The following is an 18,424-nucleotide window of genomic DNA, read 5'->3' as shown; positions in this document are numbered from 1 at the left end:
GGTAATTCGTGGCCTTAGTCACACATAATATTTAAAAAGCCTACTTTGTTGTGTCTGAAATGGCTCAGTGGTTATAGTACCTGGCATAAGCTAACTTTATATATCTAGGGTTTTTATGTTACGGGTTCGATACCACCAAAATTTCCGACAATATTTTTTTTCTTATTTTTTTGTTAAGTCTATTAAAAACTGACTATAGTTAGAAATTTTGCTTTTGCAAAGTTGTATTATAATATATTTGAATAGATTTAATTGGGGAAAATAAATTCAAAATTGTATTTCACTACTAAAGCGAATGGGCATTTGCGCCATCTTATTCCCCCATCTTCTTTTGACCAAAATCGTGACCATGTCCCTTTAAAAGGATGGTTATTTACATTTTCGCTAGCCAAGGGTTATTGATCCACTTTGCTCCCCATTATGGGGAGCAAAGTGGACCGTAAACCCTTGGCTAGCGAAGATGGGTTAGTTAACACTAGTGAATCTAATTTACCGTCTTTGAGAACGGGAGTGGGAGTGGGATTAAGCATTAAGGTTTGGGTTTTTTCTAGCACTGATGTTCTAAAAGGTTATATTGTTTTTTGGAAAACATAACTAACGTATCCCTTTTTTCATATCATGTTTGTTCATAAGCACATGTAATTGAACCCGGTTAATACACGTTATACATTGATCTACATTATCAATATATATAAATCATTTTGGTTTCTGGCATTTCCCAATGCACCAGATAGGAAAAGAATTCGCTTCAAACACATAATTAGGGAAAGGCAGTTGCTACGCGATACAGTTTACATGTATGTCATATTCGGATAATTCAAATCTCTCGCATTGTTCTTTATGTGTAAATTGTCAAACTACATAAGCTTATGAGAAAAGAAAAAAAGTTAATCGAGAAACTGTTGATCAAGTTAGAATGCATTGGGTTTAAATATAATAATCCCATTGAGTTAAAGAATGTTAATCCAATTATCTACTGTATATAAAAGTATCAATTATTTCGACCAAACCCTGAACATTTTTCTGTTCAAAGTGCGTTAAGATCGACGATATCAACGCACTTTGAAAAAAAATGTTTTTTTCTGAAGTGCGTTGATATCGTTCCAAAATTAACGCACTTCAATTTGTGTTTTTTTTCAAAGTGCTTTATTTTTCAAAGTGCGTTGCCACGGGTATAGGGTAGGGGGTTCTCAATGCAGGGTGTGGCCAAAATGGACATTTAGTGTTTATGTATATAATGTTTAAACAACGTCTACTAAAAAAATCTGACTGCAGATTCAGTAAAAAAAAGTAAGCTGTCATCTTTAATATTATTTCATGTCACCTGTGTCACCTACATGTAAGGCAAGGGTTATGGCTGAGAAGGGGGTATATGTTAATATGAAAAAATAAAGCTGTCTGTCAAAGTTAATTTATTGTGTAACAATTTGGAAAGAGGGGGAGAAGATAATGTATTAAGAAGTTGTATGATCAAAAGAGTTATGCAAGTTTTTTTGTCATTTGAAACAACAACAGTTTTAGAACATTTTAAATAAACAAATAGACTTGTTAATAGTAATTTAAAAGTAATAATTAGCTACCAAAATCACCGATAAGCAGTACATATAAATTGATTTTTAAATAAATACCAGATGTTGGAGATTTTTTTTCATAAAGACACACCAAAAGAGCCCGGCTTTCAGTACTTCAGTACTTTGATTTTTAATGCCTACAGGGAGAGTTTCTGTCTGCCCCTTGAGATAGTGAATGGAAGGTTAAATAGAACATGTATACCAGGCACCTTGTTTTACTTTATCTATGAAAACATATACACATAAAATTTATATTGAAAGTTGACAAATTTGGGGAAATTATTTTCTATCAGAGTCTTGCACCTTTTCAATATCAGGTCATGCACTCTATCATGATCAAGTATAGGTTTCAGGGTTCTTTTTTAAAAGATTTCAAGCACTGAGGTGGTCATCATTACATTATTATAATTTTTCTACTCCAGAGTGAAACTTACGTAAATGCACATATGAGACTCCTCAGCAAGTTTGCGTATGGGCTATGGTACTCAGGTGACCGTTAAGGCGTATCGGCCTCTTGTTAATTTGATATATTTACCTGGATTTAAAATTGATGACGTCTTTAAATTCCACGCATTCAAAAATTAATATAATTACAAAGCCAATTTTGATTTTCACTGTAGTATTTTCTTCATTGCCTTATACATGCATATCTAGTAAAAATAAACTTTTGTTATAGATAAGTTTAGAAATCTTCGATTTTAAACTTTTAATGTAACATATATATTTCAATGAGTTGTTAACTGAACAAAATCAATACATGTACATATGTCTGATATTCACTCAAAATTTTTGCATCTTATTTTTTTCAGATAACAGTTTGAGGTACGTAACTATTAATGAAAACGTTTTATTCAGCTACAAATCAATTGTGTTCCCGAATAAGCAAGGCTTTGATTTGAAAAAAAAAATAAGTAAAATGATAAGTACATGTAAATGTAAAGTGAATTGAAATTGGTCGAACATTGTTGTGAAATGAAGTGTGTCATACTAGTATCAGGAAGGTCACTATAGCCTCATTTTGGTTATGGAATTTATGGTTAATTAACATACTTATGGCGATCACATGAAATGCTTGTAATAAAATAGAAAATTAACGAAAAGATTTCGATAGAATTAGTAAATATAATTTTTTGTATTTTAATTTGTTTCAGAAAACAAGGTAACGAATCCCACGAAGAAGGTAAACTTTGGTATCTTTTTCTTTGTTAGAATATGTTATGAAACATGACGAATTACATTTAAACTGCTTGATTCAAATTTTTTCCCTTGAAATTAAAGTTAAACAAAATACAAACACGTAAATCATATAGATAAAATTATATCTTTTGATAAGAATTTTAAACTACCGTAACGGTATGTTGTGGATTTTAGACAACGCATCGGAAATAGTAGAGAACATATTGTACATCACCGCCGATGATGCAAAGGAACCAATACAAGCACCTGAAGCCACAACCGAGAATCTGCAGAACGGAAGTGACGTATATGCAGTGGTAGAAAAGAAACCTAAACCAGACGACGTTGACGATCAACCGGTCTACACAGATGTCTGTAAAGCTGATCAGAAGAAAAGTATAATTTATAATAATATTTCTATCAATATTTCTTTTGTAATCAAATAAAGGTGACTTCGTCGCGATCGTCTCTAACGGGATTCTAAGAAATACGTTTTGTAAACAGGAAAAGTATTACTCTATATCACAAAACAATATGTCTTTTTGTTAGAGAAATTGTATAAAATATATAAATGACAAAATTCTGACAAAAACAGTTTAGTTTTATTAATTAAACATTATACGTTGAAAAAGACTTGCTCAGACATTAATTTCTAATCACACTCATCAAAACCATTTTGTTGAAAAACTTCTAGAAAAACCAGCAATTGCTGCAAAACCGTCAAAAGTCAAGAAAGATGAGCGACCAGTATGTATGATAATACCATATGTGGTTATTTTCTTCGATGCAATGGAACATATTTTCAAAACAAATTTTTAAAAGATTATAAATTAGATACTTATCTGAAACTTTGTTTCAGACGGTGAACAAAGATGGCCTTATATACGTTGATTTGGACCTGAAAGACACGCCGTCTACGTCGACGGAAGCATTCGTCATCCATGGAGCAGACGACAGGACTCAGTACGTTGACATCGATTTCAGTAGGCGAGCCGATCCTCCCTGTGACACGGACTATGAACAATCCCAGAATGAAAAAGAGAAAGAAAAAGCATGAAACCCGTTCGCCAGTGTGATTTTCCAAATTGTTATGCATCCTCTGAACATAAAAAAAAATTTCGGAAAAAGTTGGAAAATATAAACAATAAAAATGGGAAAGAAATGTACATGTATACTTCTTAAAACAAATATTACAAACGGATATATAACAATTTACAAAAAACAACTTGACCTTTTTGTATTTTCTGTTATTTTTACAAGTATATTGGGTGTTTGTACACTTATTCAAACATCCACACTTTTTATATACAGTCATGTATTTAACCAAAATGTAAAGGTTTACAAATCACAACTCATTTGAACCAGTTTTTGGTTTGACCGACAGAAGGTTGGTTTAGAGAGGTTTCGCAAAGTATTAATGTTCAGAATTGATCCATGAAGTTATTTACATCCATCACAAACATAGCCTGCATATGATACTCCTGAATGGAGAAATATTCAACATTACTTTTTCCTACGAAATCAACAAGTCAGTACTCGACCATATGTCAAATGAACAGACGTTCGAATATAATAACGATTAAGGTTAGGGTAAGGTTTATCGAAAATACACGAATAACACAAATAGATTGAACATGAATATTTACTAATCGGAATTTGCAAGAAAGATTCTTGTAGCTTCAGCAACTTACAATGTATTAGACCTTGGAAAGATTGTTTCTACTGTTGGACTGCTTGTGTTCTGAGACTTTAAACCAAAGACAAATAATTTGTGTTTTATTTATGCTTCCCAATTTTATTTGTCAACAGTTCCTTCATGTCACGTTGTTTGTAATATCATGTTTTTAGATAGTTTCTCGCATATTATACTACCGTTCTAAAAAACAACAACGTTGATAACCTCTCTGTTTTACCGCGTTGTTTACTTGCAGTGTGAGATTGAGTTTTTTCTTCCTTGACATATTTAATATTTTATGTTAATTGTTATTATTATTATTATTATTATTATTATTATTATTGTTATTATTATTATCAATATTATTATTTAAAGATTAATACATGATACATGTACATATTGTTATTTGAATTACTTTGTAGCATGCGAGATTTTTTGGTTCTTTTTTTTTCTTTGTACTGTTTTTTTGGGGGGAGTGGGGTGTTTGTTTGTTTGGTTTTTTTTTTTTTTTTTTTTTTTTTGTATATTGTATGCTTTTATTTTGATAATGAATTTGTTATCTATTCCTATTTTTTCTGTTTTTTGTACCCCGTTTTTGTTTGATGTATAATTTTGCATTTGTGTATCAAAATATTTTATTCATGAGTATTTGCAAAGGTCAGATGACCTTCATAGATAGAAAAACTAAGAATTGAAAGGTCGAATTCCTGTATAACTTCCTCTTTCAACATTTAAATGTACTCTCGACGAAAGTTGCTAACCAAAAGTTGGACGCATCATTTGTTATCTGACTCTCGATGCATATACACAAATGAATTTCTTTTAAAATCAGCAAAATTAATCTAATTTTAGCAAGGCAAAAAATAAAACAATTGTTCAGATTGCAGAAACATCTTGTGGGGAAAATAAATGGATCAGGCTTGGGACACACTATTCAATTAAGGTTCTCCGATCCTCAGCCTCAAAGTATTTTTTTTTTCATCATAAGAATAATATTTTTCTTTCAACCTTTATAAATGAAATGATATAAAATGAATTTTTTTGAGAGTATCAATGCATTTTTCAAAGTTATAGCAAATTTAGCAAATCTACAATGGATATAATAGAATAAAGTATCAAGTTGAGTTAAAAAAAAGTCCGGTGCATCGATTGCCTCGAATTCTATACCAAAATGTATACAAGTGGGAGTGCTGCTCTGTGGATCCACTACGCCAATCATACAAATGTGTAACTGATGGTTATACTAGCAGTAGAATACTAAACTAAAATTGTCTGTATAAAAGTCAGATTTACATGTATGATACAAATAAAAGAAATCCGGATAATTTAGAGTTATCGAACTTTGCTGAGGATCGGAGATCGTTAAATACGGATGTAGACGAATTCCTAGTTTGTAGTCAAACGAGAGAACATTCCAAACAGACAATTTTTTCGTAAAATTAATTGCATTTTTTTTAATGAAATTCTTTTTTTTTTTTTTTTTACAATTTTTAATTTCAATTTCTTTATGACAATGCGTCTTATAGCAAGCTAATTGATATACAATACAGACAAAAATACAGCCAAGAATGGACAGTCTTTCCTTACAAATCTTGTCATTTACGTACACAAAAATCCAATGTTAACAGAATTTGTATTTAGAGTATGACATACAGGTTACTGAAATATTGTATTAATGACTGTTTTATAAAACTTCACACAGAAATGATATCTCTCTATATTTTTATAGTAATAACGATTTAAATCAGCAAATGGCACAATGTATACGTAGTTCAAACCATTCCGATTGTAAGGGCTTTATAAATGAAATTTCCTATACAAAGTAAATGTGACCTACACTTTGGCATGTTTTGTAAATGTTGATTGGATATTTTAACTTTATTTATGAAGAAATTGAAATAAAAAAAGGTTTCAGAACATGATCTGTTACAAACTAGCATGTTTTCTTTTAAGTGAGAACATTGTCTCTGGCAACTAAGCAACAAAGGCAAAATCACGTATAATGATTAGGTTTTGCAAATAAACGTGACAACTTGTGCTACGTGTAAAAATGAAATATTCTATCAGAGGCTGGTCCGATATTTTAGAAAAAGGGAGGGTGGGGTAGCGCGATTTTATTTTCTCAGATATACAATGTAGGTGGCTTTGGGCACAAAGCAGTGAACACGTTAATGGTTTTGCAGACCTCTAAATACTAATCCGGCATTTTTCCTCAGTAAAATGTAAGAGTAGAGGAGTTTTATATATATATCTCAAAGAGATCCTGACCAAGTTTCAATTAAAATTAATTGAATTTTAGTATATGTAGTGTCTTAAATATTTAAATGACGAAAAATGGCGCAGTATTTTCAGTTAGGAATATTAAACTGCATATTAAAAGATTGTTTGTTGAATATTTATAAAATCACAGAAATAACATTTATGCATTTGTCAAAATTTCTTGCCAAAGATTTCGTCAGATATTAAAATAAATCTTAAAGAGATTTCATATTCCAGAAAATGTCACTTCTTAGAAACAATAAATTTTATTATCTGCCATGGCCACCGTTGAATGAAAATGTGAAATAAACAAATATCTTTAAGTACCATACAAATACTAAATTAACTTATAGTCGATTTATCCTCATTAGAACTAATATCTTGTCTTTTACTTAAAAGGTTTGTGTGAAATTGAGTACAATTAATCCGAGTGCTCCCAAGATCTCTTTTTAGATACATGATGGTCAATCGTACTGTCATGTCCGTCCTAATATATTCACAGGTATATGGTCAAAATTTAAAGAATGAACTGCTTTCTTTGGTGATTCATGCGGGAAATAAAGGTGGCGACAATGCAGAAAAAATACATAAGCCGTTACCTTCATAACCCGCATGAATCATCAAAGAAAGCATTTTACTGTTTATTATAATATTTACATCTTTCTTCTAACAAATTGACAAATTGATTGTAAAAAGTAAGTAAAATTCACTAAATTACTTTTAAGGTACATCGGTACGTCATTCCTATGGGAATCGTCTCTTGTGTGTATGAGCCTAACATCATTATGATTATTTCGTGCAGTCCGTGATTTTCTTAGGTCGCTGTAGGTTTCGACCAATTGATGAACGGGGCGTGTAGATTTCAGTCCGGATGTTTCTATAGAGCTATGAATTAAATATAAGTTTCCTTAAGAAATAGATAAAATCATACCCGATATTTGTAAATATAACTGTATGAAAGCAATTCCATACCATGGTTTTCGTGTTGAATTCTGTATTGGTTCTGTTGGGATGTACAAGGATCATCCAAATGTGCTCGGATGTAAAGAAAGGACATTGGCTGAAGATTTCATTTGTAAAACTATTTGATACACGTGTTTAAGTATAAGTGAAAATTACACGATGCAAAACACGATATTGTTTTAAGCTCAGCATAACATTTTCTTGCATTTGAAACATGAAGAAACCTTAAAAAATAGACAACAAATCTTAAACTAGAAGCAATTAAAAAAATACCACCATTACAGAAAAACGATAACAAAACTAAGTAGTTCTTTTGTCCATGTACAACGAAAATTGTGTAAAATTCTAAAAATATTTGAAAAAATTGACGTCACAGAATTTCTTATTATGCTTTTTAACATGTTTAACATAGTCTTTGATTTAGATACGATCCTCTGGTGTAAAGTTTTTGCAAACGTTATATTTTGACACGGTAAAATTAAACAAAGCAATCGTATAACTAGTAGAAGTACATTGTAGTATATATTAGTATGACTTTATTTATGATTGCAAATAAATTTTCTCGAAGTATTATCAGTACCTGTCCTTTTATTATCGAAACCTTCACAAGAATTTGATCGCACAAATCAATAATTAATATCCATTAAATGTTCTCTCTCTGTTTGAAACATTTCCAATTATTCCGAATAAACATCTAAGATCCGCGCCGCATTGTAACTGTAGCATATAAACATATGCACGCGATCGATCCAGCGACCTTCTGCCTGGCTTCAAAAGTATTGCTTCCGGTTCAATTCTACGTTGTTTATTCGATCAGCTGTTTTCATCTTCCGTGTGGCGTAATATCAACAATACCGGCTCTGTCATCTCAGTAAGTTCAGTTATCTATTTATCCTATCTCAATATTTTTTAATCCAGAAACTAGCTAGACAAGTATGATTAAATGCTAGAAGCCTCTGCATGATTTTATTAGGTTCAAATATGATCATGCGTTGGTTGTGTGCCCTAAGAATGCATTGTCGATGCATTGTTGTTTATCAGCTGTTTATAGGTCATTGACTTGAATTTGTTGCATTTTCCAAATAATGATGCAGAAATGCTTTCTTTGTCCGTGTTTCCTCAATAATTGGACACCCCTTTGTTATGTGATGCCAGGGTATTGATTTTCTCGGTTTTCTGTGATAAGATACTGATTCAAACGTACGCGATATCAGTTACTTGACCCTTACTCTTTTCGGTCGTGGTATTCAAAATACTCAAGGCAGTGCAGTGACAAATTTACAACAACACACTTTGTTTGAATAATAAATATTGAAAAGCTCCCATGTCCATCATTTTATATTGAGGAAAATGCGACATAGTTATGTCAATAACCTAAAAGTAAAGGTTATATAGCGTGAGCATATATGACTAGAATCTATTTTAATTGTGTTTTGGTGACATTTTCTACGTTTGAATGACTTTCGGTTTTACGTAGAGAAAAACTCATACGGACGACGGATGAATTTGATATCCTCTCGCTGGATTCCAAGAACTTATAGTAACTGTTGTTAACGCTCGTATATTGTATTATACAATTTCTGTAATGAGTTAAACCACATAATTATTATTTTGTTTTGGTGTAAATACAGTCCATTCATATGTACAACAAGAACGAGTGAAAAACATTTGTTTCCTGTGCTTTGACCTGTCATATAGCCGAGCATCTGGTGACCACATGGGGCACGGTTCATACTGATTAAGGATTGGAATGGTGCTAATTATAAGAGATTAAGGAAGCCTAAACTGGACACACGTGAGCTGACTGAACACACGTGAGCTGAAAGCGGATATAGGATCGAATGAGATCTCAGCAAGTAAAGGAAGACTCCTGTTGTGTCATACATGCATATACTAAAATAGTTACGGATTAAATAGCGCGATCCTGTACAAATAAATACATAGATCTGCATATTCGATTAACTTTGAAGCATTAGTTTTACATGAACATTATATCGTTTGGTTCTTATTTGGGTGTTTAATTAGGTTAAAAAAAATAACCTTAATTTATTCATCGTATTGTGTCAAATATTTCCAAGTACTATATATTTATATGGGAATTGCAATTGGTTGATAAGTAATTTTATAAAATTTATTTCAAAAAACGTCTTGTGCTAAAATGTGTTTTACACGTACGCATGTTGTACTTTATATTAAACAACGGTGATAATTTTATGAGGAATGAAGTCATGCGTGACAAAAATATATGAATTACGCAAAAATAAATGAGGTTGTTTCGTTGTATGGACACTTGTAGGCTGGGTTAGAGTTCGAAGGAGCAAGCGCGCGAATACTGAGGAATGGGGAGGGGTGTCCTCGGGGTGGTAATGAAAGACAGTATATGCATTGTAGTCGCTATCTCCCGTGGATCTGATGAAGTGTTACAATCTGGAGTGTTGTGTTGACTTATTTATTCACCTGGTATCTACTGTCCACAGTTTTGACATGCTGAGGTCAGAGTGCTCAACCTATGCAAACAAATCCCCCCTCATTGTAGCTATTAAATACACATTAGTGGCATTTTGGCCGATAACGCGATGTCCATTTTAGGAAGAAAAGGGGTATATGAAATCCAATTGTAATAGGTGACCAGTGAGCTTTAAATGTGATAACGATATATTTTACAGTTTTTTCATGGATTGCTGTGAAAAACAGACATAACAGAAAACAGAAATAGACAAGTCCGATTTGATGAACGTTGGAACAAACGCTTGAAGTCTTTTAAAAAAATGAGAGTAAAGAAACTACAAAAAAAAAAATTAATATAGTTATCCCTCTAATTTCAAAGTCTACGACATTTGCACCAAAAGTAAAATAAAATTAAGAAAACAACAAAAAACACTCCATATAGGTCTAATTGTAAAGCATTTTAAAAAGCATGAAACTTGATGCATGTTAAAAAAGGAATTACATGTACATGAATCTACATTTAAACATCTGATACGTGCAACATTAGTATTTCATCAGAAAATTAAGAAATGTTATAGTAATTTTTAGTTATATGCACGCGAGATTGTGTTTTGTTTGTATTGTGAGTCTGGTATATGATATACATGTAATATACACTTCAGACATTCATCATACCATTTTGACTGTATTACTCGGGCAACTTCATTTTATAGTAAACGATCAGCAAAATTCAGAGTTACTGGCCTATTTCGTGTCAATGCATATATTAATCTTCAGATTGTCGCTTACTGATAAGGCTTACATACGTAATAATATGATAAAAAATAGTTCCATTCTGACCATCAAATATTCCAATCCAATACCACATCTCCATTACATATTTTTTTCATAACTACAAAGGTTTACTTTTCCTTATATTACACCAACTGATATTTGAGTAGTTGTGACATCTTGATATATAAAGCATTTTGGATGGATTAACAGCAGGTTAATCTACATGTATGTGGTTTAGTCTGTTCACGTGCAGAAACAAAGAAAAATCACAGCAAGTGCGCAGTATGGGGCATTACAGAATTCAGAGTCCGCGGAGTTTATCAGTCTAGAAGTAGATCATTGTCCAATCTGTCAAACTTTTGTCGAGTCAGCATGTTTTAATCCATTATATTCGTCAAAATAAAATTATTTTTTTAAAAAATGGTGTCATTGTATACTGCTTTTTCTCTCGTTTAGAAACAATTTATCTTCTCTCTGGGTAGTTGATTTATGACGGTGAATAAATTATTTTTTTTTTAGTGGACACGGTGCAGTATTTACAAAGATGAAACGGGTCTCCTAGAGCGCTCAAATAGCCCCTGTAGGAAACTTTTCAGGTAACGAATGTGTATATACACTCAATATTGAAATTGACCAGGTAAAATTTCTTAACGTGAAGTGATTATATCGTGTGTAAACGTAGAGATAGAAAATGCGATAGCTTTAGGTGATCTTTAGAGATTTATTTCGCATTGTTAGTGAACAATATTTGCAGATCTGCGTCTTTTTTGTTAATTGCTAATGTTAGATGCATGTGTAAGTTCTATTTTCCTCTTAATTTCAGATGGCCAACACAAAGAATGAAAGTGTTGCAAATGGGAAATCCCCCTCCAGTGAGGATTCAGCCCCGGGGCCACCTGACGGGGGGTGGGGCTGGGTGGTGACATTTTCCTCCTTCATGATCAGCTTTTTAGTGGATGGAGTGTGTTTCACTTTCGGACTTCTATTTACGGAGTTTCTTGAATACTATGGGGAGAGCAAAGGAAAAACCTCTCTTCTAGGGTCCGTTTTGAACGGAGCCTATCTTTCTCTAGGTAGGACACGTTTCTTGTTATTTTTAAACTTGTTCATAGTTCAGACCAAGTACATGTATTTATGATTATGCTATCTTATCCATTGTATGCATTATCACACACTTAAGACTGTATTGCTGGCAGGCTGGAAAGGCAATGCAAATGTAAAAGGCAAGGAGGATAAAAAAAAATACCTTTAATATATCCTTCGTTGCTTTAATGTATTTGCATTGAAATGATTCAGGCAAATTGTGCAAAAGATAATAGTTGTAAGCACTGCTGAATTAGTTTCACATATAACAGCTTGTTATTTGGCATGCCATATATAATTTAAAAAACGTACCAATTTATGTGTTTCATTGACATATAACGCTTGCAAAATTTAGATATACATATTGCACCTCAGGCACTTAGCATCGTTTTTGAAAGGGGGTATACTCATTAAAAAATCTTGATAATCCTAATCTGTGGAGGGGAGGGGGTATTGCTTGTAATTTCACTGTGAATTTTTATATCTCCCGGAAAGAGTGAAGGTGGGACGACTCCCTGGTAATTATTTTTTTTTTAATTTAGATTTCAGAAAAATGTCTGCTGTGAGAAAAAGTAAGGGGGGGGGTTGATGCTGGTGAGATTTTTTATGTCCGTTTTGCATTCTAGACATATAACCTACGTCATTTTCCACTCAAGCATATGCAATTAGTCTCAAAATCCTTTCTCTGACTTGAAGGACAGTGAGATGTAGGCTATAAATAAGCATTCAAAATAGCGAATTATCTATGTAATATTGTTTCTGTAACACTTTCATTTCGACTTTTAGTATTGTTCGATCGTTTCAGTGTGTACTTAAATTTTTAAAATCCAAGGAGATCCTATGAAAAATCAGGAAGTTTCAAAATACCTAATTGAATTTGTTTTACCGAATTGATGACTATCTTGTGTTCTGAATTGGATGTTAGAAACTATTGAGTGTTATAATGTGATCAAATACGGTCAGGGTGATCAATTCCAATAAAGCCAGAAGGGCTTTGATATATTTTATCATCCCTGACCACTTTTGAGCACCTCATAATTATTTAAAGAATGATTCCTTTATATTACTTATATTTATTTAATTTATGCTCAGACCATCTTTTTCCCTCAATGAGTATCAAAAGTATAGTTTTATACAGTGTAAAAGCAATATGATTTTTGCTTTATGGCTAATTTATACTAACATTTGTGCGTTCCTCCTTAGGACCTGTGGTGGCAGCTTTCTGTAATCGGTTCGGATGTCGTCGTGTGGCCATTGCAGGCGGAATCACGGCATTCCTGGGATTCTTCCTGTGCTCGTTCTCTCCTAATTTGGATGTCATGATATTTCTGTATGGATTTGTTGGAGGTAAAAAGCTAAAACACTGCACAGCATATAAGATCTCTTTGAAGAATGTTTTAAATTACATGTGATATATTAAGAATATCAAGAAATGGAAATCGTTGATACTATAAAAGATTTGACTTTAAACTGACTTTTAGTAAAATTGTTAGGAGTATGTATTCAATCTTCATAAAAATTATCCAACGTATTATAGTAAATTATGAAGCATCATTTCAGTTACTTTTGTTTGCAGGGGCAGGGTTTGGATTTATGTATCTGCCCTCTATTGTCATGGTGGGTTACTATTTTGAGAAGAAAAGAGCATTTGCAACAGGAATCGCCGTGTGTGGAAGCGGTATCGGGGGCTTTGTTTTCGCGCCATTAACGGCATTTCTGTTGGAGAAGTTTTCCTGGCAGGGAACCCTATGGATCCTCTCTGCGCTTGTTCTAAATGGGGTAGTATGTGCCCAAGCGTTTCGGCCTTTATATGAAAAGAAGAAAGCTGAGAAAAAGTGTTCAAAAAGCATCAAATCAAAAGATCAGGCGTTGAAGCCATTTTCCGCCCTCGATCTGGAGCTCTGTGAGAAGCATCCTATCTACAAATGCAGATCTGTTGAAGCTGTACATGAAACTAACGGTAAAAATGATACGGTTGTTCGACTCGCACAGAGTCAAGACATTTCAACGCTTCTTGACGTAAAACATCGCCACGAACGTCATCATTCCGACACGTTAAAGCCGCTGGCGAGAAAAGATATTTTCTACAGTGGTAGCCTGAAGAATATCCCACACACCGTAGAGGGAGGGGCCAGGGCGAGGGTCTCCACACACAGTTTACCTCATAATAATCAAGATGACGTGGAAAGCGTCGGCGATGACGAGAACGCCTGTTCCAAGGTTGCCAAATCATTAGCGTCTTCCTTTGATTTTAGTCTCCTAAAGAGTCCTACTTTTATCTTATATGGAACATCATGCTTTCTTTGTATGTTTGGTAAGTCACTTCTTTATAATGATGTTATAATATTTAGATTTTTCAGTGTCTTCGCCTTTGATAACACTACTTAATATCGATTTTGTACTATACAGTCCAATAACTTCAAATGACGTATAATCGGGGCACCAGCGGGGTCTGCTTATTTATAATTTTATTTTAATATTTAATCGTACGATGGTTTAAAATTATATAAATATATTAAGTAAGAAGGAATCATTCTTTGAATATTATGAGGTGATAATTTCGGTCGGGGCGTGATCAAATCTATCATAAAGCCATTCGGGCTTTATTGGATTTGATCACGCCCCGACCGAAATTATCACCTCATAATACTCAAAGAATGATTCCTTATTCCTTAAATATGATCGGTTGTTTCATCATATGAAGCTAACGGTTTTAAGAAGTGAAATAAATTAAGACAAAAAATTAAAAGAAAACTTTTAAAAAGTACAATTATCCTATTATGACCATTACTTGTTTCGTACCTCCAAATTAATAGCATTAATATATTTATTTTCTCCTTGACAAGAATTGTGCCGCAAATACACGCTACATGTATGTACGTATTTACCTCTTTTTCAGGGTTTTTCATTCCATTCAACTTTTTACCAGACCTGGCAAAGGATCTCAAACTCGACAAAACCCAGGGAGCTCTCCTGATTTCCATTATCGGGGTGAGCAACACGGTCGCCCGGCTCGTTGTGGGCTTCGTGACTGATAGACCGTGGGCGAACTCCCTCGTCATCAACAACCTCGCTTTGATGATCGGTGGGATCACGACCTTTGCTGTTCCTTTTTACAACAGTTTTGCTGTTCTAATAATATACAGTATTGTTTTTGGTGCTTCCATAGGTGTGTATGTGTGATCCACTCGTGTTTGTCAAATCATGACGACACTATAGCTATTGCATCTTTGGATGAATTTTTGTTATAATTATTCCGACATTTAGATAATAACTGTTTTGTTAGAAAATACAGTAGTATATATTCTGCTGAATTAAATAGAAATAATGTGCATTTAAAATATATTCGTTTTGATAGATGTGTTACATGTAATTTGAACGGTATTATAACAGTTGTAAGATGCAAATTTTATGGTTACCTTTATTTATATGAAACTCTTTTGTTTAGCAATATCCTCGTTAAGATTATAAATAATGTTGTCAAAGCATTTTTAACATTAATGCATGCCTAATGTTTATACATGCATGAATATGATATTTTAGAATATCATGGTGCTTAGTACATGAGATGATAATTTTTTTCATTTTATACAGCGGCGTTTGTGTCCCTTCGTTCTATCATCATGGTGGAGTTGATGGGGATAGAGAGACTGACGAACGCCTTCGGACTGGTTGTGCTTTGTCAGGGATTGTCCTCATTTATGGGTTCCCCTATCGCTGGTCAGTGAATCTATAGTTCAAAAACTTTGGTTAATATATATGCTCGTGCACGTGTTGATGTTCATTACATCAACTTTATAAAATTAAAAGCTATTCAAGTAGCCCGTTCATCTGAAGTTTTAGCCATTTAATTCAACCCTTCTTTAAAAAGACGTGCTTTTGAAGAAGAGTGCAAGTTTCTTTTCGAGAGAGATAGTTTTCATTCACTGGTGAATTTTTCCATTAATTGTATGTCTAAAAAATGATTTAAATTTTTAAAAGATATGCTAGTATTTAGTAAAATCACTAATAGTCTCGATTTTGCATAATTTATGATAAAGAACCTTGAGTAATCTTATCTATATCGATATTTACAGGGTCATTATCGGATCAAACAGGTACATACAATATCACCTTTTACCTGGCCGGTGTGACCATGTTTTTGGCGGGAGCTCTCTGCGTACCCCTCCGGAGGGTAGCCCGGTGGGAGGGGCTCCAGACGACGGTGATACAGACCGAAGTTACGGGGGACGAGCCCGAACAGTCACCCATGCTCAACGAAAAATCTCTGTGACGTCTATACATCGAAGACATTCCGACATTTTGTCAGTTTAGTCTGTGTTGAGCTCATTGTAAATCTCGATTTATATTGTGTTGTATTTTTGAGTAGGTTTATCAATAACGTTTTTTATTGAAATTGTGATGAGTTTACATTGTATGTATAAAGTATTCAGTATTTTGCAGGCATGTTGTATCAGCATGATGCATGGTATAGGTTCTTCACGCCGTTAATGCGATTCTGTTTTATGATTTGGATTCACAACTCTTTACTTCTATTGTTATTTTAGTATTTTTTATTTGTTATCTAGAAATTTTGTTATGCCATATATACCCCACCCCTTCGATTCCAAATGACATTAATGATAACAATTAACTTTCGAACAGGTTCAATTTCATAGAGTAAACGTTAAAAGTTTGGGGGTTTTCATTTACATACAAAAAACCCAATTTGTATAAACAATGTCAAGGTTTATAAGACTTTTACAGTATGAAAAATATTTTCAACTACCGGGATAAAATTCGTAAACTTTGGTCTCGCCCTTGTCAGCATGGGTGATATACTTTGCGTACTGTTTGAATGAGTTCGTGTTTAGAATATTGTCGAATTGTTAATAAATTTATTGAAATCTAGAGAATTGCACTTAAAAAATTACTAAGAGGATATTGTGTACGTACATGTACATTTGTGAATATTGTTTTGTCCCACGTTTCATGTCTAAATACAAATTATAAAATAGACTTCTATCTTTAAAAACAATCCTATTTTTACTAGTATTGCATTCACTTTTTATTGAACATGTTCAATTAGCATATTATGTATAGATAAAAAAGAAAAACGAATGATCATGCAATTTCTTGTACAGTTTAAGTTAAAGATTTCATATTTTGATTTCGCTCGCATGCTTGTTGTGAGGTGATTGACTTTGGAGACAATGCTTTTGCTAAAATAAAATGAGGCAGTGTGAGCAAGTTTACAAATGATACCTAGAAAATATATTTCAAATATTTCTCTACTGGAAAAAATTAGATGTACCCATTTTCTTACAGTGACATTGAACTTGCACAAGAGCTAAAGGTCAGGACATATTTTCAGGTCAAAAGCAACATTTGTGTGAAGTAAGTAATCATTTCTAGATAGAAGATTTGGCCTATAGACAGGAACTATGCAATTTTTGAAAATTATCTATCACTTGCAAAAATGACCTAGGTTTAAGATCATGATACACCCTCATATCACAAGCATTCTACACCAGACAAAATTGTGCAAAGTATGCATTTTTACGTCCAGTGACCTTGAACTTGCCCAATTGACATTGGATCAAGATTATTACACACCCTCGGGTCAAAAGCAATCTGTGACTAGCAGGAACTTTTAATGTTTCTCCAAATAAAGATATAGACTGGACACGAATTCAGCACTTGTCTTTTTAGTGACCTTAAACTTGCTCAGTTGACTTAAGTCAAGATAATGACACACCCTCAAGTCATAAACAATAATTGTGTAAATTAGGAACTTCCAATGTTTCTCCATTTGAAAGATATACACTGGACACAGATTATGCACTTTTCTTTCAAGTGACCTTGAACTTGTCAAAATGACCTTGAGTCAAAATCATTACATTCTTGGGTAATAAGCAGTTATCTTTTTGTGAAGTAGAAACTTCCAATGTTTTTCCATAAAAAGATAGGACCGGACATGATTGCACAGGCAAACAGCCAGACGGCTAACATGATTCTTATATACAATGTATAATATACAATGTACTATGTATATATATATGTATAGAGAGAGAGAGAGAGAGCATATATTAAAGATTTTTGTAAGGCAATATACATATCTCTGTAAAATTCAGTTAAAGATTATTTTGATTTCTTCTTTCAGTGTGACACACACACAAACACGATTTAGAACCATTTTAACAAGTGCTTGGACTTTGGGTAGTTGTGTCAAACGGCAATGTGACGTAGGACTGTTTATTTCATTGTAGGCCACTGGCCTCTTTGAAGACTACACAATCGGCGAATATTCGGTGTCATATTGAACTTGTTATGACGCTAGAAATAGATAGTTACATGTACGTCCTACTGGAAGTTCACGGCCTTGTAAAAATGATTCTACCCTAAAATTGTTCTTCTGTTAATGTTACAACAATATAACTTCCACTTCCTTATTCAATGAATACACTTCGATATTTTAAACAAATGAGAAAAGCTA

At 33.2% G+C, this 18,424-nt stretch overlaps 2 protein-coding genes across 5 annotated transcripts in view; both read left to right on the top strand.

The window, feature by feature from the left end:
• LOC105331732 (hemicentin-2) overlaps positions 1 to 6,339 on the top strand; it is a 127,469-nt gene extending 121,130 nt beyond the window's left edge. Inside the window, exons 16-20 of the mRNA XM_066075582.1 lie at positions 2,381 to 2,393; positions 2,723 to 2,751; positions 2,943 to 3,143; positions 3,442 to 3,494; positions 3,607 to 6,339. Of these exons, the coding sequence (XP_065931654.1) occupies positions 2,381 to 2,393; positions 2,723 to 2,751; positions 2,943 to 3,143; positions 3,442 to 3,494; positions 3,607 to 3,804 (494 nt within the window). The 3' untranslated portion in view covers positions 3,805 to 6,339. The remainder of the gene's footprint in view (positions 1 to 2,380; positions 2,394 to 2,722; positions 2,752 to 2,942; positions 3,144 to 3,441; positions 3,495 to 3,606) is intronic.
• A 2,024-nt stretch (positions 6,340 to 8,363) lies between these two features.
• On the top strand, positions 8,364 to 17,192 carry LOC105346000 (monocarboxylate transporter 9). Of its 4 annotated transcripts, XM_011454422.4 has the most exons (9): positions 8,422 to 8,515; positions 9,276 to 9,500; positions 11,386 to 11,462; positions 11,690 to 11,939; positions 13,153 to 13,296; positions 13,526 to 14,263; positions 14,849 to 15,118; positions 15,544 to 15,669; positions 16,026 to 17,192. In XM_011454422.4, exons 4-9 carry the CDS (start codon positions 11,690 to 11,692, stop codon positions 16,220 to 16,222), a joined length of 1,725 nt encoding a protein of 574 aa, XP_011452724.3. In that variant the 5' UTR covers positions 8,422 to 8,515; positions 9,276 to 9,500; positions 11,386 to 11,462; the 3' UTR covers positions 16,223 to 17,192. The 4 variants fall into 4 exon arrangements, with proteins under 4 accessions (XP_011452722.3, XP_011452723.3, XP_011452724.3 ...); XM_011454420.4 differs by lacking the exon at positions 9,276 to 9,500 and having other exon boundaries at positions 8,364 to 8,515; XM_011454421.4 differs by lacking the exon at positions 9,276 to 9,500 and having other exon boundaries at positions 8,364 to 8,515; positions 11,386 to 11,503.
• Positions 17,193 to 18,424: the final 1,232 nt, after the last annotated feature.

This window comes from Magallana gigas, chromosome 2, assembly GCF_963853765.1.
Source record: "Magallana gigas chromosome 2, xbMagGiga1.1, whole genome shotgun sequence".
In the NCBI taxonomy this organism is placed as follows: Eukaryota; Metazoa; Mollusca; class Bivalvia; order Ostreida; family Ostreidae; genus Magallana; species Magallana gigas.
This window is presented reverse-complemented; position numbering and strand designations above follow the sequence as displayed.

Excerpts from the sequence above, each read along its gene's own strand:
- LOC105346000 (XM_011454420.4), top strand. The coding sequence starts at position 11,690 with ATGGCCAACACAAAGAATGAAAGTGTTGCAAATGGGAAATCCCCCTCC. Across the intron at positions 11,940-13,152 it reads CGGAGCCTATCTTTCTCTAG|GACCTGTGGTGGCAGCTTTC; the intron begins GTAGGACACGTT and ends GTTCCTCCTTAG. Across the intron at positions 13,297-13,525 it reads TCTGTATGGATTTGTTGGAG|GGGCAGGGTTTGGATTTATG; the intron begins GTAAAAAGCTAA and ends TTTTGTTTGCAG.